Source organism: Vanacampus margaritifer, chromosome 2, assembly GCF_051991255.1.
Source record: "Vanacampus margaritifer isolate UIUO_Vmar chromosome 2, RoL_Vmar_1.0, whole genome shotgun sequence".
In the NCBI taxonomy this organism is placed as follows: Eukaryota; Metazoa; Chordata; class Actinopteri; order Syngnathiformes; family Syngnathidae; genus Vanacampus; species Vanacampus margaritifer.
The window spans coordinates 45,555,825-45,582,136 of record NC_135433.1 but is presented as its reverse complement, the minus strand read 5'-3'; the positions used below and the strand labels follow the sequence as shown (position 1 = coordinate 45,582,136).

Below are 26,312 nucleotides of genomic sequence, written 5' to 3'. Positions count from 1 at the left end.
ATCAGCTTAAAAACAGGATGCATATTTAATAAAGTCCTGCGCCACATCTGAATGCAGCAGGATGCAGTCACAATAAAAAAGCTTGTATACGCTCACTTTTCTTTAATTATACGGTTCTATTGGTCAAACAAGAAGCTGTTATTTATTCACTATCAAGGATCATAAATTTTTGCGACACAGTTTCATCAGCGGGACTTTTGCTTCTCTGATTGATGCACACACTCCATGTAGCATCGCAAATCTAATTCATCACCGGTCGGTGGGGGAAGAAAAACCCTTTTCATCCGCTGGCTCCACCTCACTATAGTGAGAGAGCGCGTGCGGGACGCAACAAGCTTTCTATTCCTTTCGGCGGGCTGCGAGTCAACAGACTTTCAAAAGGAGTCGCTTCGATCTGTGAGGGAGGAGAGCAAAAAGAGACAAAAGCGGTCTGGCACTGGAGAAGCAGTCCCAAAAAATCCACTATGGATGGAGCGGTGATGTTGGGTCTTTTTCTGCATTGGGCTCATTGTTTCAATAGATTTTCTTCTCCCTAAGGAGCCACGCTTGTTCTTTCTAGCGATAGATTTGCAAGCCTGAGCAGCGCACGCAAAGGGTCCTGTTACCATTGCTGGGAATTTTCGATTGAGAAGTCACGTTGGACAAGGATAATGGTTGAGTCAGTCTCCTTGGAAAACGATGGCCAGGAGCTCCTAAAGTCAAGTCCATCGTGGAAAGAGATGACGGTGAATTTCGTCACCCGGACCAAAGTCCACGGTTTGAAGTTTATGTTCTCCCCGCACAAGTCCAAGCTGCAACGGGGCGTCTGGGCCGTGGCCTTCCTGGTCTGCTTGGCCCTCCTCCTCACCTGGTCCAGGAACAGAGTCCTCTACCTTATCTCCTACCCGGTTGTGACGAAAATCCACATGGTGTGGGCTCGCAACATGTCCTTCCCAGCCGTCACCTTCTGCAACAAGAACGTGTTCCGAGCGTCCAGTCTGACCAGGGATGACTTGTACCACAGCGGATACTGGATGGACCTCATGTACGCCAACCACAGCTTGGTGGAGAAAAGCCTGGACATCCTGAAGGAGAGCCACAAGCAGGGGCTGCTGAGCCTACTGGACTTCAACGGCTACGCCCGGCCGTCCCATAATGGGGTCAACACCACCGAGATGATTGGCCGCCTCGGACACCAGCTGGAGGACATGCTGCTGGAGTGCAGGTTCCGCGGTGAGACCTGCACCGCCAAGAACTTCAGCACTGTATGTAGATGAAGGTGGTTGGAAGGCATGTGTATGTGTGCTACTCTAAATTTTGGGGCTAGGGACACTCACAGAAGATCCACCCCCGCAAGGGCTAGAGTTATAATAGTTTTAGATATTCCGTCATAGTTATTTGTATTTCATTTTGACTTTTTTTCTTAAAATTCAGTTTGTTTTAATTAATTGTCTTTATAGGGCTTTTTTTTGTTGTGCTTTTTTTCCTCTTCAAAAATGCTTCATTTTAGTTCATTCCATTTCTTTCTTTCTTTATTTATATGTTGTTTCTTACGGAAGCGTATTGCATTCACTTCATTCACAAAAAACTGTTTTTCTGAGAAAAAAATTTGAGGGAGCTATGTTTTTTTGAGTATTTTTTTTCTGTTTTATTGAATATTTTTTTCTCTGTTTTTCTGAATATTTTTTTCTCTGTTTTTCTGAATATTTTCTTAAAGGGGTTTCCCCTCAGAGATTAGAAAACAAACCACAATACAGTATACACATTCATTCCTTTATTGAGAGCCAAACATGACCATCTTATTGCATATGGGGGTATGCGGGAAAGTGTCCGCTTCCACTATTAGCGAGTCTGTAACAAGTCACTTGGAGTTCTGAGGTAAAAAAAAAAAATGGGGAAATTTTTTTTTTAAAAACTGGGGGGGGGGATTTTTTTGTTTTTGTTTTTTTTAAATATTTTTTTCCGTTTTTTAAAAATAATTTACCCCCTGTTTTTCTGAATATTTTTTTCAGCGTGTTTTTCTGAATATTTTTTGACAGAAAAAAATATTCAGAAAAACAAAATAAATAAAAAATACTCAAAAAACAAACAAAGCCCCCCCCCCCAAAAAAAATTAGTCAGCAAAACAGGAGTTGTTTTTTTCAAGTGGATGCAATACGCTTCCGTAGTTTCTAACCTTTATTATTATTATTATTATTATTATTATTATTATTATTATATCAGGCACTTTTTATTCTCCAGACTTTTTTTTAGTTCAACACGGATTTACTCAAAATTCAACTTGCTACAAAAAATTCTATCCTCCCGGCGTATATATCGTCCGAATCCACATTACTTAGAGTCTTCACACAATTTAACGTTAAATATCAACTTTTCCCGATTAATTTTCAATGGGACAGACATTGAAAATTTTCAAAGTCCCACTTTCCACGTCCACTTCCATACATACATACAACTGATCATCATTATCAACTCTGATACTGCTCAGTGTTGCAGTTTAGCATTTTCAGCATTACCACGCAATTTCTCCAGAAATTGCACTTTGTCTAGTTTAGTTTTAGTTTTAGTATATTCATATATTTTTCTCTCCAGATTTGTTAATTGCAGTACAAAAAATTTCACTAACTATTGTGTATTAAAGTAAATTTTTGGGTAACTGCAATATCCAAAAAATGGTTCAACGTCCTTTCATCTGTACAAAAATAAACATTTAAATTGTAAAACCTGTAAGCTCATGTATAATAATGTAAATTGACAAAGATGAAAACCAAGGATTTTTTTGTGCTATATTTATTTATATTTATTATTTTTAGTTAGTTTTAGTGAGCTTTAAAAACACAAAATGTTGTTTACGTTAGTTCCCAGGTTTTTATTTTTGTTAATTTTGTTTTTAGTTATTTTGTTTGTTTTTGTTTACTATACTAACCTTGCCAAAGACCCCTCTGTAACTCTAAACAATAATATGTCTCCAAAACATAACTACAATGTGTACCCCTAATAAGAATTCAAGGGACAAAAACTCTAAAATTTTCCCAGAATTTGTTTTAAATAAAAAGTCATAACAATCACATTTTAACAGGTGAATTTTAAAGGGGAAAAAAATCCAATGTCATTTTCCTATTATGCTTATGATTCAGGAATTGTTTAAAAAAAAAAAAAGTAAGTCAATAGTTGGTTTTGTTTGCTGTTGAAAAAGGTTAATATCACACCATACAATCATATCAGAGCTTTTAACTGGTCCAAAACTAAGATGGGGAGAAGTAACTGTTTCATGTTTGTTATGTTTGCATGCTAGTCCACACATGCAGGAAGGCACTTTTGAAATCATCCAACAAACTCATTTAATACAAAAAAAATTTGCGGACCCCCAAGCTATGATTTGTTGACCCCCGTGGCCCGCTGACCCCAGTTTGAGAACCACTTGTTGACAAAGTACGCTAACAAGGTACTTAACATGAATGCAAATGTGAATAAGTTAGCCACTGTTTCCAAGTGAACAACTGAAAGATATAAAATCATGTGGTGCCCCGCCAGAACGGGGGTGACGAGGGCAACCTAGCAATTTACCAGCTTTAGAAGTAGTCAGAGGTGTAAGAGGAGTGCCTGTGTGAAATAGAATAGCGGCAAGCTATGGAGTGGGAGTATCAAGTTTAACACCCAACACTTTCTTCTCCCGCTCTTTGGTGATAAAAAAAACATTTTATCACACATCCCGGATGATGTGTCGAAGCGAGGCGATATCCCATCTAGATGTTCCGTGTAAAAGGCTCAGCTTGATAAATGTCTACTTATACTACTAAAATGTATGTATGCACCTTTTTTGCGGATTGGTGGCAGATTCATACTGCTTTGAATGTTTATGTACATACTGTATGGCTTTGACGGGGTAATATTAGTTCTGCTTGTTTACACTGCACTAGCATTGGCAGATATCGGATTTGAAAGAAGGCTGTTTACAATATGAAGATAAACCATTCTATGTGGTTTATTTTCCTCCTTACGCCTCCATGATGCGTATCGCAAATGTGTTACTTGACAGCAAAATATTGAGATTGTGTCATTTTAGCCATGCAGGGTGAATGCAGGCTAAAACGGCAGCATTTTCAGTCACTCAGTTCCTGTTTCTGTTTTTGCATTTGGATGGTATGTATGTATTTCTTTGTGTTCTTTTGAATCCAAAAAGGAAGACATTTACCTCATTCACTCCCAGCCATTTTCACTGAAGCAATCCCCTTCGCTCCCGGCTGTTTTACTGGATTTTGACAGATTTTGCAAGGCCCACAGAATATTGTATTCTATTGCTATAAAAACATGGAACCTACCAAAAGAAAGATTAGAGCCTCTTCTTCCGTTTCCGTTTTGCAACAATTAACATTAGAATATAGCTAAGTTTCATCATTATTCATAAATCTGTTTAAAACTGTGGGGACAACAGCTTTTTGCTACATGGCCCTGGCTGATCTCTTATACTCTGCTGACACCTGCTAGCCGATTTTTTGTAATAGCTACCATTGCTTCACACCTTCTGACGGAATTAAAAATTACATTTCTAAAACTATATATACACACACACACATATACATATTAAAGAACATATAAATGCGTTTTTGGGAGTGAATGGTAAAGTTTTTTTTAACATATTTATACATTTTTGGGTTTGAATGAGTTAATCCTTTGAAAGAACTTTATTGACAGTCACAGTCTATTTGTTTGGAAAATTTCTTCAGCGGGTCCAATAGGCTGCAGGTCAACAATAAGTTCACCCACAGTTAAAAAAAGAAGTCTAATTTCACTTTTTCTTTAAAAGACTAAAGTATTGGATAGTGCAGTTGGGCTGGCAACATAAACATCTGTACAAAACAATGGTTGGATAATGCCAGAGTGTAAAATCAATGTAATATCTTCACCAATAACAACAATGCCTTTAGGGCATTTTCTTTTGTTCCTTCAGAGTTTCTCACAATTCCAGATAAAGTTTGCTTTGAAATGAGATTGTTCATTATTCAGGCATCCTAGCTCAGTCCTAATTAATCTTTTAGCTTATCTAATTAAACATCTGGGGCATTGTGGAGGGAAAAAGACGTGTGGGGTTGATTGACAGCCGCGGGTGGTATTTGTAATGCAGATGTTAATTCATACTTCAGATCCAGACCACAGCTCATACTGTAATGTCATCACAAAATATTCAAGAGGCAAATGCCCAGAAGTCACTCGTTAGCATGATTAATTATACTTTTTTTTTTTTTGTACCTACTGCATTTTTATTTTGTCTGTGGATTTGTTGCAAGGTATTACATCATATTTAAAGCCATCTTTAAAATAATGTGGGTCTTATGAAATAAGAAGTTCTGTCATTATGTAATGCAAACGTGCTCCACACTTGTCGGTGGACGAGCCAGGATGCCTCCCATGTAGCATCAGTGCTAATGCTCCTTTTCTGATCAAACAATGTTTATTTTAAGACATCATCTTGTAGCATTGATTTGCATTTAGTGTGCGAGGACATTAGCGTGGCTTGTATAGCTTCTCTGTGATTTTTTAATGTTATGGAAATATAGACATATACAGCATGCTTTGTAAAGCATGTATTTCACCCAATGGGGTTAAGAGTTAAACCTGTCGATAGACTGCTTCAAATGAAATCGAAAGCCTGAGTAAGATCTTCATTTTTTGTTTTATACTTTCCCCTCAATCATTGCTGCAGGTTTTCACATTTGTAAACACATGAATATTGATTGAGCCGTCAGCGTTTCAGTTTCAATTCAAATGGAAAGACTTGGATTTAATCAACCCCGCCGACTGCATCTAAAACACAAGCCTTTCTCACTCTAACAAAGAAAGAAATTGTAAACGCCAACTCTGTTTATTAGTATGCACATTTATTTGTATACATTAGTTGCACGAGCGCGGTGGTTCTTAACCCGGGTTTGATCGAACCCCAGGGGTTTGGTGAGTGAGTCTCAGGGGTTCGGCGAAGGTCAACAACACGCACCCCTGTCTTAAATGATTTGTGATGATATGCCGGCTTGGCCATCATTGGCTGAAGGTGATCATACATTGCTTGGCCCTGGTGCAGGGAATTTGGTAGTAGTCTAATTTAATTCTGGGGCCTCTGTTGTTAGGAAACTGGAAACTGGCATAGGAAACACCTCCAGATGACTAGCATGAAAATGTCGAGCTATGCATTACAAGCGCTGAGGCAACCCACAGACTTTTCTCAACCTGCTGGATTTATTGAAGCAGACATATTATTTGGTGGGGGAAAGACTTTTGTGGAAATGACACATCAATCCTTAATTAGTGTCGAGACATGCAAGTATCTTCTACGAGCCAATTGAGTTTATTTGTGAGCTTCAACTCGCTCGTCTCTTATTTAATCACAAGCAAATAGGCCTCCCCCGTGGGAAATTTGCAGTGAAATTGGCCCGAGATTGATAGCCGCTGCCGTTAGGAATCGCTCGAATCTTGAGTCATGAGTCTGGCGAGTGGACTTCAACATTGATCACATGCCCTGGGTAGTCAGGGCAAAGTATTTACATGGTTGAATTAATAAACTAACGTCATCAAGCAGATGCTAATGTGAATATAATGTACTGTAGCTGAACACATAAAGGCTAATGACTAGCCAACAGACAAACTTTCTTGACACCGGATGGGCAGGATGCAAGTTGTTTTGCTTTATTATACCTTTTACTTTATTTTAAAAGTTTTATAATAGCATGTTTTTTTTTTTGTCTGGAGCCAATATATTTACTTAACATCGTTTCCTATGGTGTCAAAAATTTGATCATAACAGCTGCAACATTATTAAAGATTGTTCTTGACTTGAAAGTTTAGTGTGTCTGAGGTTAATCAACTTATTCTAAATAGTCAAATAAAATATATTTGTAAAATCTACTAATTTTGTATTCACATTTAACATTTTTTTTATAATTGGTTAATGAAGTATACTAATAAAATAGATTTAAGAATAAAAATGAGAATGAATTAATTGTTTTAATTTAAAAAAGAGAGATTTATTTAATTGATTTATTTTATGATCATTAAAAAAAAAACATCTATGAATGACTTGACCCATCAGTTAATTAAAAAACTTAAATGTGGCCTTTGAGCACAAATGTTTGCCCACCTCTGGACTACACACTAAGATGTGATTCAATCACATGTTGTGCTCTTAACTCACTCTCTGTTTTTTGTGTTGTTGTTTTTTACAGATTTACACACGCTACGGGAAATGTTACACTTTCAACTCGGGACTAGATGGCAACCCGCTGTTGACCACACTGAAAGGAGGCACGGGGAACGGCTTGGAGATCATGCTGGATATTCAGCAGGACGAATACCTTCCTGTCTGGGGGGACACAGGTTAGTGCAAATATACTTTAACATGTGTAATCATATAAGTGGCTGGGAAAAGTTTAATACCCGTGCCATGTTTGTATTGCAGATTTTCATCACAGTTTCTTCAACATACAGTATATAGTGTACGAATATCTCAATTAACTACAATATGGCGGTTATGTCAGTAGTTCAATCCAATAAGTGAAAGTTGTATATTTAATTTATAGTATCCACTATACTGTACTAAGAGTGACTGAAATGCCTCATTAGAATTATGATCACCTGCAAATTACATTTTACAGTATGTCAAGTAAAACTTAAATACGAGCCATGGAACACTGGCCTCTTAAGCTTGTGAGACCATTTAGGTGCTACTGTTTTGGTTAGCAACACAGTTAAAATGGGCTCATCATTGAACTTTTTAACTCATTCACTCCCAGCCATTTTCACTGAAGCAATCCCCTTCGCTCCCGGCTGTTTTACTGGATTTTGACTGATTTTGCAAGGCCCACAGAATATTGTGTTCTATTGCTATAAAAACATGGAACCTACCAAAAGAAAGATCAAGTCTCTTCTTTCATCTGGAAAAAAAAAGGATATTTCTATCTGTTTCTATTTTGCAGCAAATAGCATTAGAATGTAGCTAAATTTCATCATTATTCACAAATCTGTTTAAAACTGTAGGGTAAACAGCTTTTTTTCAACATGGCCCTGGTTGATCTCTCTGCTGCCACTTTCTGGCCATTTTTGTAATAACTACCATTGCTTTAAGCTTTTTCTTCAGTTCAGAGGCTGCATCAAAGCCTTCTGTATGCTCTAGCATAAAAAATTTTTGGAAAAAAAACATTTTTGGGACATTGATGATATTTAAAATACATAGTTATACGTTTTTGGGAGCAAATGAGTTAATGTCCATTTATGTGAAGAATATTGTCTATGAACTGAAATAATTACAGGAACTACCTATTTTTCCTCACCTGAAAAGGCACACGTTTATTTGAGGGAGGCACTTATTTGTCTTAAGTAGATTACGTACCCGGCATCTATTTAAAGAAATACGGTAGGTGTTACTGCATATAGCCTCCACAAGACAGGAGCAAAACAAACAAGACAAAGGGCTCAACATAGTATAAATAATGCAATATTACATTTCCAGCAGGTCTTATACATTTATTGAACACCCCCTGCACACATTCCTTAACCGCCTGTCATAAATCTACCATGTGATCTTGGCTTCCAGTGCTGAAGTGCTCAGCATCCCTGCCAGTAAAAGGAGAGAAAGAAAAAAACAATCCCACACAAAATCATGTGTTTGGCTTGATAAATTGTGTGGCGTGCTGTATGTATATCCACAGATGAGACGTCCTACGAAGCGGGCATCAAGGTTCAGATCCACAGCCAGGACGAGCCGCCCTTCATTGACCAGCTGGGATTTGGCGTGGCCCCTGGTTTTCAAACTTTTGTGTCATGTCAGCAGCAACTGGTACCACATTGTTACCACGTTTGCAACCGTCGTGCACCCCCACACCCCGCCATCCCCCCCGCTTTAGTGCGTGTTTGTCCCGCAAAATCCCCCCTCAAATCCCTGCCAGGCTGTCACCACTTCCTCAGAGCAAAATCTGATCAAAATGAATCTCAGTGGAAATGGAGTGCTAGCAATATAATGAGCCTCATTATCACTGTGAAAAGCTATTCGGTACCCTGGTTGTTGTTTCTGGATTTTTCATCTCTATTTTTAGTCGCCAGCTAGAGTTTGTGTGCAAGGAAATGAGAGAAAAAAATAATTCACTCAAAGTGGTCAGCAAAATGAAGGATCAAACGATGTTTTCTAAATCTGAATCTCACAAACAAGCTGAACCGAGCGCTCGCTTCAGTGTGATTGTTTTGACACCAGGAACATGTGAGTGAGAAAAACAAAGGTTTTTTGTTTAGCTTTAATAAGCACTTCATGCAAAGTGACTTTCTTAGATAAAATAAGTCACTCAAGTGCTCAAGTATCTTGACCCACAAGGCCAAATACTAGGGTGTCTAATGGTTATGCCAAAACATAGCTTTGAGCGCTATTGTTTTGACAACATGAACGTGCGAGTAAGAAATCAACTTCACAAAGACATTTATTGAGCTGAGTTTCAATTGGCAGTTTCGACTGATTTGTTTAGATTACATGAACATTTGAGTAAGAAATTAACTTCACAAAGGCCATAATTAGCACGCAGGGAAGCATTGATTGTTTTCACTACATGAACGTGTGAGAAAAAAATTCTAACTTGGACTTAATGTGTTCAAGGCTCAAGCTGTCATAAAAGATTTAACAACATCGAGACCCAGTGTTTCATTGTTTTGCCAACATTTAGCGCTGAGAGTTTTTGACAGCATGTTTTTTTGTGTGAGTTGTTGTTATGACAACATCATGTTTGAGTAACTTCACAGAGGCCATTTTGGAGCTGAGCTTCAATTGCGTAAGAAATGAACTTTGCAAAGGTTTTTTTTATTATCATTTTTAGATGTGCTTTAATTAGCACTCGGGAAAGTATTGTTTCAACTACATAAAAGTGTGATAAAGAAGTAACTTGGATTTAATCCATTCAAGGCTCAAGCTAATATAAAACCTTTAATAAAGTGGTCACATGAAATGTAACTGCCCTGTATTTCGGTATTTAGACCCATGAGGCCATATCCTCGGGTGCAGGGTTATTATTATGCTAACAGACATATTTGAGATTATTCTCAATACAAATTAAAAGGCATTCTCACTCACATAGGCATGTAACTGTGTTGCGTTCTAGCATTGAGAACCACAAGAACACATGCGTAGGTGTCTGGTTGTTATGCCAACACATAATAAACTTAAAGGCTTTTTTATATGAACTTTAACTCATTTAAGCGCAATTGTGTGAACATTCAAAATAAATTTAATGTGACTAATCCATTTCAGGCTCATACTGTCGGTGTCATAAAACATGAATAACAAGGTCCCGTAGAGATATAAGTCTTTTGTTGCGTCATCGGACCCACAAGGCCACACACTCAGGTGTCCGATTATTATGCCAACACATAATAGCAAAGAATAAGAAACGTAAGCAAAGGCTTTCATTTTTTATGAGCTTTAATGAGCACATCTTCCATGGCAGCATTCAAAGCGCTTCAGGTTGTTTGCGTCAGACTGACAGATTTATTAAAATCTCGCATTTCACATTGAATTTGACCATCAGTGACAACCGCCTTCAAAAAGCGCTGTTTCCCGACTTCACGCTGTGACAGGAAACGCTGACATTTTCAGTCTTGCAGCGGCCTTTCAATGCTGTTGGTAAAAGATGAAAAATGGCCTCGCACAAATGACAAAAGCGATTTCTCATCTGCCACTCTCTGACTGCAGCTGTAATTACGTTTAACATTGTGTTAGTTTATTGTGTCATGTTTTGTACAGGATCGTTAACACTGTGTTTACTAGTCCTCCCAAGCTGTAAATTTCCAATTGATTTTGCTCCTGAAGATAACTGCCTGTCTTGGCCAAAACCATGAGCATGAAATACAACCAAGCTTGTTTTTTTGTTTTTGTTTTTTAGCTGAATAACATTGGATGACTGAGGAAGACTTGGTAGACACCTGGACACCACAAACTGTATACTGTATTTCTCTCCTGCTCTTTATTTTGGGTCAAAACACTACAAATATGCGTTATGACGTTAATTATTGCCACAGAGAAAGGGACTAACCTACAGTAGAACAAGTGGTATTTTAATAGTCTTTTTGACACTTACAAGATAGTGCCCAAGACGCTGGGAACAAGAAAACAGCACAACAATAGCACACACAAAAAAAGCCACACAAATAAACAGCCACAAGTCACATTGTAGACCAGTGAAATGGTTGTAAAAAAAAACCTAGCTGGACACCTCTACTCTAATCTTGGAGGGGGAAAAAAAACACACACATACAGCAAATGAACCAAGCCGAAGTGCACCACAAAACCCTCACCAACTCCCCCACATACTCCATGGCCACCTCGGATCTTGGACGAGCCCCCATGTTACACGCTAAAACAAGCAAAACCCAGCTAGAAGTTAACACCACCTTTTTCTCACCACTGTCCTGCTGCATTTTTTTTTTTACCCGCCCGGTAAACATCAATCATGCCAATAGTGCGTAACAATGTTTAACCGCATTCAGCCTCCTTGCAGGTCTAAAATAATGTGTGTTATTAATTATCATAAAGACCAAAAACAAGCACACGGGAATTGTCTTTTATTTTAGAAATATATGAGAGAATATTTTGATTCTTTGTAAATAGAGTATTTATTGGTCATTTTGAACAAACAAACAACTCTTTTTTTTAATCAACTTCCACATATGACTTTTGATTTGTGTCATATTTGATTTGATACATAAGGTCACAATGCTTAAAATTCGTACATCTATAACCGTCAAATATATAATAATAAACAGACATATCAAACATATTTTGATGTGTTTGATATGTCAAACTTATTTCCAAAAATCAGAAGGAACATTTCCCACTATTAAAAATTATAGGCGTCTCTCCTTTCTCAATTGGGGCGATCTTGCAAAGTCGCTGGAAAAGCCATCAGCTGGGTGACACTGCCCTCTAATGGATTATCTGTGCAATGCATGTGTCAGATCATATACGTCAGGGTTTTAATGAGAAAAAATATTATACTCATGAAACAGAAGGCTCAAAATATCTTGTATTTAATATGATACGTTTGGCTTTATAGGGTGTTGATTAATCATGATAGCAGCCGCATGTATCATTTCAGGCTAAAAAAAAAGATGCCCTATTCGTTAAACTGTGCATTAGGGTCTGCTACGTAAAAATAGATGGATGTTGAAGCACTTTTGATGTGAAGGCATCAATGTTGACATTTTATATCAAGTGAGACCATGTTACCAAACCATCATCACTATACATAACTGATGAAACCAAGTTGGGATTATTTGGAAATTAATTACAGAGAATGTTAAAGGCAGCTGTAATTTTTGTAAATGTTTATTTTAGTAGTATGTGGACCATAAATGCACTGTGACAAATGTTTTGTTTTTCTTGTAGGGAATATTCATAAAACATTGATTAACTTAAGCAGTTTTTTTTTTCAATCGTACAAATCTCATTCATATCATCCTACTAGTCTTGTTGTCTTTTGAGTATATTTTTTTTATTTAAAATAAATGTCTGAATGACATTTCACCAACACAATTATAGCATTTCTCAGGTCACAAGAAGCAGTTTGTTGTTTCAGTGCAACGCCAACAGGCTGCCTCACCTTGTGGAGGAGGCGGCGGCAGGAGGGTCTCGCCTCTTTCGATTTCTTGCCTGCTCTTTTAACCGCTTTACTGTTAATGACACGGGCTGTGTGTTCCCTCACCCCTCGCCCAGATGAGACGTCTTATGAGGCCGGCATAAAGGTACAGCTTCACGCTCAGTCAGAGCCTCCTTTCCTCCACCAGCTGGGCTTCGGGGTGGCCCCCGGCTTCCAAACCTTTGTTTCCACCCAAGAGCAGAGGGTAGCGTACAGTACAGTATGTTTGTCTGGGCTTGCTGCATGCCACGTTGGTGCCCGAACCACCCTCCACCCCACAGTCCCTGGGGAGTCAAGTCACCCCCCCCCCCCCGTGTTCTTTCTATATGTGGTTGTGGCAACAACATCTGCATTGGCTCTCCTGTCAACTGGATACTGGTGAACATTTCAGCTTCAGCCGTTCATCTTAGCTGCCTTCACATTTGTCATGTTTTTATCTGTTTTAGCGTTGTGTCCACCACATTGCGAGGGTTTTGTTTCGAGCTAGGTGGTGTTTTTCTAGCCTTGTTTGAGCTCCAGATTGCTAATCATCCTTCATCCAAATTGCAAGGCAGCGATTGAGAGACATTTTGTTCCTTATAAATTTATGAAATAAATGAGGCAACTTTTTAGGGTCATTTAGGTCATTTCCAAGTTTCCTTTTTTCAGACCGATACCAAGTACCGATACCTCTTGCATCCCTTGTGTCATACTGCCATAGTATAGCGTCAACTACTGCAAAGAAGGACTTACTCAACGTCAGCTTTCTTTTTTGCCTTGAGTATCAGTTGCTGGTGTCTGCAGTTTCCACGAGTACCCGATACCATAAGAATAAGGCCGATACGGAATACAAATGCCTGGTATCGGTACTCGCCCATCCCTATTTCCACTGGTCTTTCAAAAGTAAACTCGTCTTACAAAATATTGCTACCAAATTGAAACCTCTTAGACAAACAGATAGGCAACACAAAATTCTGAAAAACTTGAGTTATTATCATTGTGTGTGGGTGGAGCATGGTGGGAAAATGTGATGGCTCACCATAAAACACAAAACTTTTTTGAAAATTCAGCAAGTTTCACTTCTAAACATCAAATTTGGTAGGCATATTTAAAACTCATGCCTGGAAAAAAAATCACAGAAGGTCTGCCATTTTATTTGGTACGAATCAGTTCAGGTTCATTTTCCAGATTCTGTCTAGAGGCAGACTGGCTATTGGGAATTTCAGAAGTTTCCTGAACAGCCTGTCCATTTTCAAGTCGGCTGCCCTATATATATAATGATATATATTAAAAGGCAGCCGCCATGCACACTTAACGAACGATGAATAGTAATCAGTACTGTAAAATTTGGCACATTTCCATCGTTCGCTACCCCCGCCCATCATCGACCACCACCCGACACCTGTTGACGACTAGGATTCGCGTCGCATGGCCATCGTCCGCTAGCCGGGCAATAGCCAGATTGATTTGTGATTCACTCGAGGGAGTTCTCCACAATATCAGTCAGGGATTGCTCCGCGTTGATTTGTTCGGGAAAGGCGGGGCATACTGTACAACGCTTCAAGCTGATTGGACGAAGCAGAATCGTGTTTTGTTGCGACCAATCATGGCAAAGGAGGAAAATGTCATCCCGGAAATGCGACTGTTGCGACTAGCTGATATCATGGCGTTGAGTTTATGTTGTCGGTTTTGCAATGTTCATATGCGGATACAAGAGATTAATTCAGCGAGAACAGAATTCATTGCAGCGCATTCGTCCACCGCTGTCGCCATGTTTGGTTTGTTTCTTCCCACGGCTTCGGCGCTTCTTGTTTTCGTCACAGCTGCCCTATCCCGCCCCCAAATACAATTTTGCTCTATGATTGGTCCGAACCACCAGTGGTTCATGTCGGTGGAAATCAATGACACAATGTACAAGATGGATTCTCTGAAGTTTGTGAACTCACAAATACCGCGAGAATGCATCTCGCGAGAGCAAGGTTAACCGCCCGCACCCCCTGGACAGATGTTTTGGACCGATGTACGACATAAAATTGTCAAACATTGGAGTTTGTGTCATTGCATGTGAGCGGAACATGGCAGTGAAGTTTTATGATTTGCCATAAAACATGAAACACTAATGAGTCACCTACAAAATAAGTTTAGAAAATAAAAGGCCATAAACCCAGTTTCACGTCTACACAAGCAATTTGGTAGGCCTCTCTATGATGAACAGACCTACCAAAAAATAAAGTCTCACACCCCATGTCTAAAAAGACGCTGCAAATTTGCCATTTTGTTTTGAAGCAGCCAATTTAGGACCATTTTATCAGGAGTCCTTTAGAAGCGAACAACTCGTGTATATTCTGTCTGATTGCTGTCAAGTGTGAACCTCATATACTGGGGAGTTTTTTTTTGATAACCGGCCATACAATACAAAACACTCAGCGGCATCTATTTTTCACCCCAGAGATACTGAATCCATCAGCTACCAAAATATGGGCCTCATTTTTACAATAAAACAGATTAGCATATATTTTACTAGACTACAATGAAGAGATACTCATTGTGGTTTTACAACCGCCAATGCGTTCACATAAGCAGCCATCAATGGTGGATCCGAATTTTGGATTGCACTTTTGTGCTAATGTTAGTTTCACGTCTGAGACGGTTCAGGGGCTCATTGGAGTCGGCACACTCTTTGTTTAATGCCTTGAGCTGGGAAATCTAATCTAGCTAGTCAGCGTGATAAGCTTTAATGGCGAAGGAGATTGAGTTGGGCATGTTCACTTTCATATTCAAATTGATTTACTTGGGCTTTGTGCGATGCCTGTCAAGTGAAGCACTCGTGTAACCCGTACACTGTTCTCTCTCGGGATTTTTTTTTTCTTTCTGAATTCATCCTCTGGTTGTGGTGTCCAGTGTGAGCCAGTCTCTATTCCCATGGTACCTTGTTTCCTCCTATCCGGGCCTAGACCTGCATCCCTAATGTTCTGCATGACGTCTGCCTGCTGCCGATCGTTATGTTGTTTGTTTTTTTCTTCTTTTTGTAGCGTGTGTTGGGTTTGCGAAGCCTGCCGATGTTGTTGATTTGGACGTGAACATTGTTTCTCGCCGTAATCCCGTCGAACAATTCGCTTCTTTTTCTCAGCTTCAGTACCTCCCTCCGCCTTGGGGAGACTGCAAGTCGACTCCCATCGACTCGGAGTACTTCTCCACGTACAGCATCACCGCCTGCCGCATTGACTGCGAAACCCGCTATCTGCTGGAACACTGCAACTGCAGGATGGTCCACATGCCGGGTACGGAATCGGGGAAATGTTTGTGCGTCATGTGCGACGTCACGTGTAACTGTCGTGTTATTTGAACACAGGGACCTCCACTGTGTGCACACCTGAACAGTACAAAGACTGTGCAGACCCAGCTTTAGGTGAGCAAACACATTGCATCGTAACATTTACAACTACTGGTGGAATCGTTTGTGTCGGCTTTGTAACACTACTTTAATGCTTCGAATAACTTCAAACTAGTAACTGAATGTTTGTTGATGTGTTGTAGTTTCTCAAATAGTGGCCTAAGGCTAGACAGAAAATGGCTACTGTCTTTTTTTTTCTTTCTCCGTTGTTATTAATAATATAGAACCTCTGCTACACATTTCAGTTTGGGAATCTGGGGTTTAAATCTCTTGATCCTAGATGGAGCCGATCCCAGAGTTGGGGTACACCCGCCATGACACATCGCAAATCCATCGCGACGCACATAAAGATGAACAACAATTCACATCTATGGATAGTTTATCAACTAAGAGTCACTTTTCGTTTATTTAAAACACACGTTTCTAAATAATTTGGGAAATATTTGTTTACTATGAAAGATAAATGTGCTCAAAATGTTGGTAATTATTGTGGGGGAAAACATGGATGATCATTAATTATGAATAGTAACATCATGGTACATTCAGCAAAAGAGAATTGTTGAACCAAATTAAGATTACAAATTGAATTGTTGACCAACTTAAAAAACTGCTTCAGTTGATAACACACAATTTAATTTAGTTAGTCCAAAGTGAATATCCATCCATCCATTTTCTTAACCGCTTATTCCTCACTAGGGTCGCAGGGGTGCTGGAGCCTATCCCAGCTGGCTTCAAACAGTAGGCAGGGTACACCCTGAACTGGTTGCCAGACAATCGCAGGGCATACGGAGAGAAACAACCATCCACACTCACAATCACACCTATGGACAATTTGGAGTGTTCAATTAACCTGCCATGCATGTTTTGGGAATGTGGGAGGAAACCGGAGTACCCGGAGAAAACCCACGCAGGCATGGGGAGAACATGCAAACTCCACCCAGGAAGGCCGAAACCCGGACTCGATCCCACGTCCTCTGCACTGGGAGGCGGACGTGTTAACCAGTCATCCATTGAATATATAAATTCTTTAAACTTAATATAATCACTCGTATTAAGTTAATCCAAAGTGCCTCCTATCCAAAGTATTACGTTTAATCAACTCATAATTAATTAAACTTAATATATTCACTTTAGACTAACTTAATTAAATTGTGTGAAGCGATTTTTTTTCGGACAACAATTGAATTTGTAATCTTAAATTGGTTCAACAATTCTCTTTTAGAGTGTAGTTCAGATATGTATATCCAAATGACATTAATCATTAGCCAAAAAGTAGCACTTAGTCTCTAAAAGGTTGGTGACCGCTCATTTAGAAATCTTTAATGCTGCCAGGTATTATTAAAGTCATAATTAATTACTGTAAATTTTTGAATGTAAAACACTTCCAGACCATAAATGAAGTACGGTGGTAACTGGATGTACAATCTTGCACACTGCGCCAGTCAGCGACAGCGGAGGCCATTATTTGAGGAAATATTACATTTACTGTATGTGTATTGATCTCAAATGAAAAGCCTACACAGCTTCCCCCCACCCCCCTCCCGGGTACACTACTTTAGCTTCAGTCATTATTTGCTTTCATGGAAAGTGAACGATGGCAGCGACTGCAACTCTCCTGATGTGTGCTGAGCTATTTTTAGCGCAAAGTGCGTGTCGCGTGCACGTTTGTTTCTCGCAGCGATCCCAACGTGTTTGACGGACTTTGATCATCCACAGACTTTTTGGTAGAGAAAGACAACGATTACTGTGTGTGTCAGACCCCCTGCAACATGACTCGCTATGGAAAGGAGCTGTCCATGGTTAAGATCCCCAGTAAGGCATCTGCTAAGTATCTGGCTAAGAAATTCAACAAAACTGAGCAGTATATTGGGTGAGTATGACTTAGTATCAGTAGTCGGATACGATACATCAGTGCTTCTCTGACTTTTTACACCAAATATCACCTAAGATAATACTTAGCTTTTCAAATGCCACCGTAAAGGACAACATTAAAGTAACTTAGTAGGCCTAAGTATTCATAAACAATGAAGAATACAAATAATGATATAGTTAATATCATTGTAAGACACAAACAAACATTATGCAAAGTTTGAACATTAACACTTCTTAAATGAAGGGGAGTTTGCAATAAATAAATAAAAAGTCAGAAACAAAAATCGCAAACTCTCCCTTTAAATAATGAATCAATGAAAATTTAAAATGAAAACTTTACTTGGTAAATGTTTAGAAATGAACTGTTCTTAAAGATGAAATGCAAATGTATTGTGTCTACAGTTCAGTTGGATTTAGCTTAAGGTAAAAAATAAATAAAAAATAGCACTACTTAAAAAGTAAAAAGTTTACCATACATGAAAAGTAAAAAGTGCACTGGTTAAAAAAATATATATAACTGTGATATTTGGCATCGTTTGAACAAAGGAAAATTAAAAAAAAATAATTTTATATATATATATATTTATATATATATATATATATATATATATATATATATATATATATATATACTCAAACTATTTTAGAAAAAAATTCACACAAGATAAATAGCAATTTAAGTAAACCCTAACAGATTAAATGCAAATGTATTGTACTGTACTTGAAAGTTAAAATTAAATATAACTGAACCAAAAAAACAGCGACAAAGGTACGAGTTTGTCCTTAAATGACTACTTGACTCATTGAGCCATTTTCAGCAGTAGAAAGTTAATATTTTCTTTATACAGTGTTCCCTCGTTATAACGCGCCTCACTGTATTTTTGTGTGCGCGTTTTTTTTTTTTACAGTAATTTAACTATTTTATAAAATTTATGAAGTTTTGAACATTGAGAATGTTTAACAAAAGAGAAATGTGAGAAAATGTAAATGCCTCGATGAGAAACGTGTAAAAACTGTACGGTGAGGGGTTTTAGAGCCTTAAAACATTTATAATAAATGTAAAACATAAAGCTAAGTACTTCGCGGATTTCATTTATTGCGGGTATTTTACCGTACCCCAGCAGAAAACGAGGGAACACTGTAATTAATGTGGTAACTTCCTTATTTTTCATGTACAATTAATACCTTTAAAAACTAATTTTTGCACTTGCTGTCGACTGCAGGTGACATCACCTGTGCTGAGGAAGTAGGTAACGACCAATCATGGTTCAGTTTACGGGCCAAACCCAGAAAACATGTGAGCTATGATTGGTCGTTACCTACTTCCTCAGCACAGGTGATGTCATTTTCAGTCGACAGCAAGTGCAAACATTTGTTTTTAAAGGTATTAATTGTACATAAAAATAATGAAGTTATCAAATTTATTCTGGACAAAATATGAACTTTTCTCACTTGGCTCAATGAGTCAGGTATCGCTTTCAGTGCCTTGTTTAGTTGTAAGATGGCATTTATAATGCGATGGTGGAACTTCGCCACATAAACAGATGACCACTAGAGGGAGCTTGTGTACCACTGGTGATACGCGTACCACACTGAGAATCACTGCACTAGACGCCTGTGTTCGTCTTTCTAATGTGTGCATGCATGATGAGTCTCCATCGTTCACCTTCAATGTAACAATAATGAAAGTGTCCCATGATGACGTGTCGGCTGTCAGTCACGAGGACTTAAACGTGTGTCGGCTGTGCTCCTGTGTGACTTTGCCCCCTCCAGAGAAAACATTTTGGTTTTGGACATTTTCTTCGAAGCTCTGAATTACGAGAAGATCGAGCAGAAGAAGGCCTACGAAATTGCCGGGCTTCTCGGTAAGACTCTGGTCCGCGACCTTGGCGGAAAATTTTGATGGATGCTTTGACAACTGTGCTCAGATTCCTTTTGATTGATGCTGAATGAGAAGTGGCATCTGTCCATGTCCTTTCATGTCTCTTCTTGTAGGTGACATCGGAGGGCAGATGGGTCTGTTTATAGGGGCCAGCGTGTTGACAATACTGGAAATATTCGACTATCTATATGAGGTAAAGTGACACCAAATTCACTTATTATTGGAAAAAACAATTAATAGGCTAAATTTCCAAACGGACTGTAAAAACGAGTGGATCGAGCCACGCCCATCGGTATTGACTAGGAGTTGGACTAAATATCACATCACATGGAGAGGACTGTCTTTATTTATTTTATTTTATTTTTTTAATAAACCAAGTGCCAGAAAACTTGAAAATTGGTCAAATGGGACACATTATGGGAAATTGACTTTTTGATTACTTCGACACAAACTGTTGGGTCTCTGGAGTGACTGCCGACCCATCAAGTGTGAAATTAAACAACCAAGTAAATATTTTGTTATCTGCTCAAATCCTTTCGGACTCACAGTAAAAAAAAAAAACTGGCACATCTTCATTTTCATGCCCAGGGCATGTCTAGTTTATGATTTTTGGGAATTTGGCATTGCGCCTCAATGGACGTTCTAGTGGACTGATGGTGTGTGTGTTGTGTTTTTTTAACTCATTCACTCCCAGACACATTCACTGAAGCAACCCCCTTCGCTCCCGGCTGGTGTACAGAATTTTGACAGATTTTGCAAGGCCCACAGAATATTGTGTTCTATTGCTATAAAAAAAAATGGAGATTAGTGTCTGTTCTTTCATCAGGAAAAAAAAAAGTATATTTTTTTCTGTTTCCGTTTTGCATCAATTAGCATTAGAATATAGCTAAGTTTAATCAATATTAACATTCCTGGTAAAAACACTGACAAAAAGAGCTTGTTGCAACATGGCCCTGGCTGATCTCTTATACTCTGCTGGAGGTTTAATTAAATAACTACCATTGCTTTAAGCCACCTCTTCATGTCAGAAGCTGCATCAAAGCCTTCTGTATGCTGTTGCATAAAAGAAAAAAAAGTGTAAATCTGTTTTTGGGAGTGAAGTAAAAATAATTTAAAAAAGTGTTTAACACATTTTGGGGTTTGAATGAGTGAATGACACGCCCCAGCGCACCTGAAAATTTGGTGACAGAAAGTATACTAGAATTTAGACCAGCTAAAAAGCAGGTCTAAGTTGTGGCACAGATGGTGTAACGTAATTTATTGTCTTTTTCTCACAGTTCTCATCCTGGAGAATCTCTCACATTTCCCATTATTTCTGACATGTATCCATTATTTGTGTCTTCAGGTGTTCAAGGACAAAGTTTTGGGTTACTGCATGCGCAAGAAACGACCACAGCGCTGTCAGAGTGACAACCTGGTAATATATCACAATCTCTTTCAATTGTGTTGTTCACATTGAAAGAATGCAGGGGGGAGTTCAGGAGGAGTTTAGTTAAGTTCATTTAACAGCTGTAACGCTGATTATATGTTACTTAACTCACTTTTAGAGCATTAACAGTGCACCTAACACACTGTTAAGCCCTTTTCACACTGCACTCGCACATTCGCACGGCCGAAATGACCGATTTACAGCACCTGTAGTTGGAAGTGCTGACGTATCAGCCTACCAGGAAGTCAAATTGGAGCTTCTGCAACTGGACAAGATGTATGCAAAATAAAGCTCGTTTACTCTTTTTAAAAAGGAGGTTCACGGGACACGAGCAGCAGAGAAAAACGGCGGGAACTTGGATAGTTTAATCTTGCCGTTACTTGTAAATAAATCTATCTCACGTCACTGCTCTTGAAGAGAGCACTTCCTAATTTGAGGCACCTTGTCGTTGCATTGGTGTGCTGCGCCCTGCTAAATGCAGTGCGAAAAGGGATTGATACTCCAAGGTCTTTATGCATCCTGCTGTATTAGGAATGCAGTGCAGACTATCCTCCCTGGTGACAAGAAGTGAATTTTTATGGATTTAATGCTAAGCCCTGTGGACTTCACTTTTATCTGCCCTGTGTTTTGAATATGAAACTGTTTTGCATGGAAATGAAATCAAGATTAGTTTGTGGGTATATAGAATGATTAGCCAAAATACAACTTTATTCATCTGATTTCATTTTTTTCTCCTTTGGTTGAAATGAAACATAAATGAATAGATAACACTTTCCCTGCGCGGCTCCTGAAATGTCAGATTAGGTTTTTTTTTCATCTTCAAGTAAAATATTACTAAAACAAAACCTAAGTGAAAGGAAAAGATTGAATGTGAGTCAGGCCCACTTTGGTCGTTTGTTACTGCGGGGGTGAGGTGACATAAGAGTGATAATGACACACAAATTGTCACCATTTTAATCACATCATATACTGTATGCCACTAGTAACTTGTGATATTTGCATTTATGTCATACATTCATCATCTCCTCCTCCTCCTCCTCTCAATGTGTCACATTTCTCACCAGACACCTCACTAGTCAAGTAAAACTCCATTTCATTTAAAATATTGACTCGCATCCACTCGTCATCCTTCAATACCTCGCATTATATAACACGCCACATCCAACTACATCTTCCGCCCCTCACTGCTATGTTTTTTTTTGTTTTTAGTTTTTAAACCAAACACATTGTGCTTTACTTTCATCTCAGTCACCCTCACCCATCTTTCTTTTCATGGTGTCTATTCCAGGAGTTTCCAGAGAACCCAAGCAGCCCGGGTGTCACGCCTAATCATGCCCCCAGGTAGCACACCCCCCCCCCCCCCACTTCCGTTGTTACTAATAGACGCTACCACGCTGTCATTAAGGCATCTCATGCGTCCTCATCCCCCCCATGATGTCACACAATAAAATGTGGATTTTACTATGAGAAAGAGCATAAAAATGTGAACTGCAGCAATTTTATGGTATCTTATTTAACTAATTTAGAATTATTGCTATTGTTATGACTGCAAATAATTAAATACAATAGTGTAATTTTTTTCCCCACTGACTTACAATAACAACTGAAGAATGGTATTGTATAATAATAATAATAATAATTATTATTATTATTATTATTATTATTTTATTGTAATTGTATTTATAATCTATTCTTCATTTATATTTATTTATTACTGTTATTTTTATTCATTATTGGCCTTTTTTTTAGTATTTGTTCGAGACAAATAAAGATAAAATCTAATTATTACGTACATTAAGTAGTTGTGTTATTTAATTTTTATTATTAAAAAGTTAAAGAATACCCATTCTTCCTTAATTAAATTGTTTTTCCTATAATTCTCCCTATATGATCCACAGATACTTAAGGCAAACAAAATTTGACATCAAGTAAGTCCACCTCTGCGATACTGCGGATATTTGATAAATCAGCGAATCATTGTCTCCATCAGAAAGAAAGGTCTTTGTTCACAATTACTCTTGCCATGATGTTATATAAAATTGTAAATATCAAAAGTACTAAATGTATTGTACTCTGTGTGGGTGAGCACTTGAAGAGTGAATACTTGTATTGGTGTCGGTTTGAAACAAAAGTGGTATTGAAAATCCCTAGTATTTACCATATTTCAATTTAACAACAAACATAATTATTCATTTATTAGAAGCTCTTCTGTCTTCTTGTTTACATTCTTGATTTTCCACCACAGCCTGAGTTGGCAGCAAATTAGTCTGAAGGTTATTGATTAATAGCTACCCTCGAACCGAAAAATAGCTCATTTTAACCCAACCCTTAATAGGTAAATAAGAAGAAAATAGCTAACTTAAACCCAATCTTTAACAGCTACATATGAAGAAAAAACTAGGTTAAATTATTCCCTTCACATGAAGAACAAAAAAAAAATGGCTAACTTAAATCCTACCCTCAAAAAAAAGTTAGCTTACTTCAAACCATCCCTGAACAGCTAAATAGGAATAAAGTAACTAATGTAAAGAAAAAAGAAAAAAAGAGAACAATTAGCGACCTAAAACCTGAGTTTATTAGCTAAAGAAAGAAAGCAAATATAGCTAGCCAACATGCTTGTTGTCCTCCATTGTTATTTGTTCGCATGTCTCATTGTGATGCGTTCACTGCACTGCGTTTTTCGCAGCGGTACTGTCAAGTAGAGTGCATTGTACTCAAGAACAGTTTGCCCCTAATTCACCTGGGAAGCAATCGGGGTGGGAATCTCCTCTTTGTCGGATTTACGTACAACTTGAGTCGGTTTGATTCTCTGCTGACGCGAAGACGGTTTCCTCGAATAATGGGGCTTTCTTCACCCCGGCATAGAACGCAGTGCGCCCTTCCCCTTGTGGAAACACATTACATATTCATTGAAAGGGCGAATTACTTCCCTGTAGCACTGAGGCACTTTTTTTCAAGGCTGGAGCACAGATAGCATCACTAGATGCATTACTCTGGGATGTTATCGCACCATTTGAAAAGACTTCTTTGTCTGCGGGAAACGTTCAGGGTCTGACTGGCAGCAGCTCAGCCAGAACTCAAATGTTTATGGTGTCCATGAAACAACTATTCAGAACATCCTTTTTCCTCAAATGGTGACCCTCACGTTATCAAATACGCCCCCAATTTGTCAGCGCGATTGTCATCTGCAAAATAACACAGTCTCTTGATTAGCTGGCGGTACATCACCCTCTCAAAATAAATAAACGCCTCACTCAAATTGCCATGTACCAGTTAGTCCACAGGCGCATCATCCATTTATTACAATTGAAAGCCACCCTCAAATAGATGCCATGCTTTGATAAATCAGTAGGTGCGTTTATGACAAATAAAGACCTCACTCCAGTAGATGCCTTACCCCAACTAGTCAGCAGGGATGTCGTCCACTGAAAAATAAACACCACACTCAAATAAATGACTTACCCCAATTAGTCCTTGTATGTGTCGACTGTTTCAGACAAATAAACGGCTCCCTCAAATAGACATGTCCCAATTAGTCAGTGGGTAAATGCTTTCTTTCTGAAAAACAAACACCCCCCTCCAATAAACGTAAAATAATAAAATGTGATCATTGGCTTAGAACAAATAAAAGCTTCCCTGAATCAGATGCTACACCCCAATTAGTCAGCAGCGGTCTGCTTGAGACAAATAAATGCCTCACTCAAATAAAAGGTCAAATTGACACCATGTTAGTTAATTAGTTGACAGGTTATCACTTGCTTAAGATAATTAAACAGCTTCCTCAAATTGACATGTCCCAATTAGTCAGTGGGTAAATGCTTTCTTTCAGAAAAATAAACACCCCCCTCCAATAAACGTAAAAATAATAAAATGTGATCATTGGCTTAGAACAAATAAAAGCTTCTCTGAATCAGATGCTGCACCCCAATTAGTCAGCAGCGGTCTGCTTGAGACAAATAAATGCCTCACTCAAATAAAAGGTGTGCTCAAATTGACACCATGTTAGTTAATTAGTTGACAAGTTATCACCTGCTTAAGATAATTAAACAGCCCCCTCAAATAGACATGTCCCAATTAGTCAGTGGGTAAGTGCTTTCTTTCGGAAAAATAAACACCGCCCTCCAATAAACGCCATGTGATCATTGGCTTAGAACAAATAAAAGCTTCCCTGAATCAGATGCTGCACCCCAATTAGTCAGAGACAAATAAATGCCTCACTCAAATAAAAGGTGTGCTCAAATAGACACCATGTTAGTTAATTAGTTGACAGGTTATCATCCGCTCAATATAATTAAACGGCTCCCTCAAATTGACATGTCTCAATTAGTCAGTTTCTTTCTTTAAGAAAAAAAACCCGCATCCCTCCAATAAACGCCATGTAAATAAATAAATATAAAATAAACGTTTAAGACAAATAAAAGCTCCCCTTAAGCAGATGCTGTTATCCCAATTAGTCAGTGCTTTAGACAAATAAATGCCTTATTCAAATAAAAGGCGTGCCCAATTAGCCTTTGGAGTTTTGGCGCTTCATTAACTGGACACCAATAAAAGCCTCACTTAAATAAAGCTTAGCCCCAAGTGCCTTCCTCAAATACACACATTTGTCACCCTCATGCCTTTAATGACCATTCGTGTTCCAGTAGATTGACACTGTCCCTCCAAATGTTGTGTGTGTCCATGTTTATGCCTCTCACTTTTTGACACTTCACTAAATGTATCCATAATTTGTTTTTATTTCAGTTCAAAGCCCACTTCACCTGACATCAATCAGTCACATTATTTCATATCCCCAAAAAAAGAAAAACGTCTTGACCCTGGCAGCACATCACATCACCCCATTCTCAGAAACACTCACTGGCTCTCCATTAACTTCCTTCAAGTCTTCACACTTCCAGAGACATAAACCGCGTTGTACTTTGGCCTCACTCACCAGTTACTCCCTCCAAGCACGGACAGACTCAAGCGGTTTCAAGTTTCCTTTGCATCTGGTTTATTATTAAAGGCTTGACTTTTCCTCAAATTCAACACCTTTAAAACAAACACGGATACTTTAACTTCAAGTATAAAGTCATGAATATCAAGAAACAAAGTCAACAAATTTGAAATAATACAATGGCT

The 26,312-nt window shown here is 38.5% G+C and overlaps 1 protein-coding gene across 7 annotated transcripts in view; it reads left to right on the top strand.

Moving 5' to 3' along the window:
* The first annotated feature begins 330 nt into the window (after window positions 1–330).
* Window positions 331–26,312, top strand: part of asic1c (acid-sensing (proton-gated) ion channel 1c) — a 29,658-nt gene continuing 3,676 nt past the window's right edge. For 2 of the 7 annotated variants that reach the window (XM_077556062.1, XM_077556060.1), the window contains exons 1-10: window positions 331–1,244; window positions 7,194–7,344; window positions 8,676–8,803; window positions 15,748–15,898; window positions 15,970–16,026; window positions 17,728–17,881; window positions 19,657–19,748; window positions 19,879–19,958; window positions 21,111–21,182; window positions 22,483–22,535. In XM_077556062.1, coding sequence (XP_077412188.1) covers window positions 651–1,244; window positions 7,194–7,344; window positions 8,676–8,803; window positions 15,748–15,898; window positions 15,970–16,026; window positions 17,728–17,881; window positions 19,657–19,748; window positions 19,879–19,958; window positions 21,111–21,182; window positions 22,483–22,535 — 1,532 coding nt within the window. In that variant the 5' untranslated portion in view covers window positions 331–650. Of the gene's footprint in view, window positions 1,245–7,193; window positions 7,345–8,675; window positions 8,804–12,715; window positions 12,844–15,747; window positions 15,899–15,969; window positions 16,027–17,727; window positions 17,882–19,656; window positions 19,749–19,878; window positions 19,959–21,110; window positions 21,183–22,258; window positions 22,275–22,482; window positions 22,536–23,092; window positions 23,123–26,312 lie in introns of all 7 variants that reach the window. The other 5 variants (XM_077556064.1, XM_077556063.1, XM_077556059.1 and 2 more) reach the window with 4 other exon arrangements.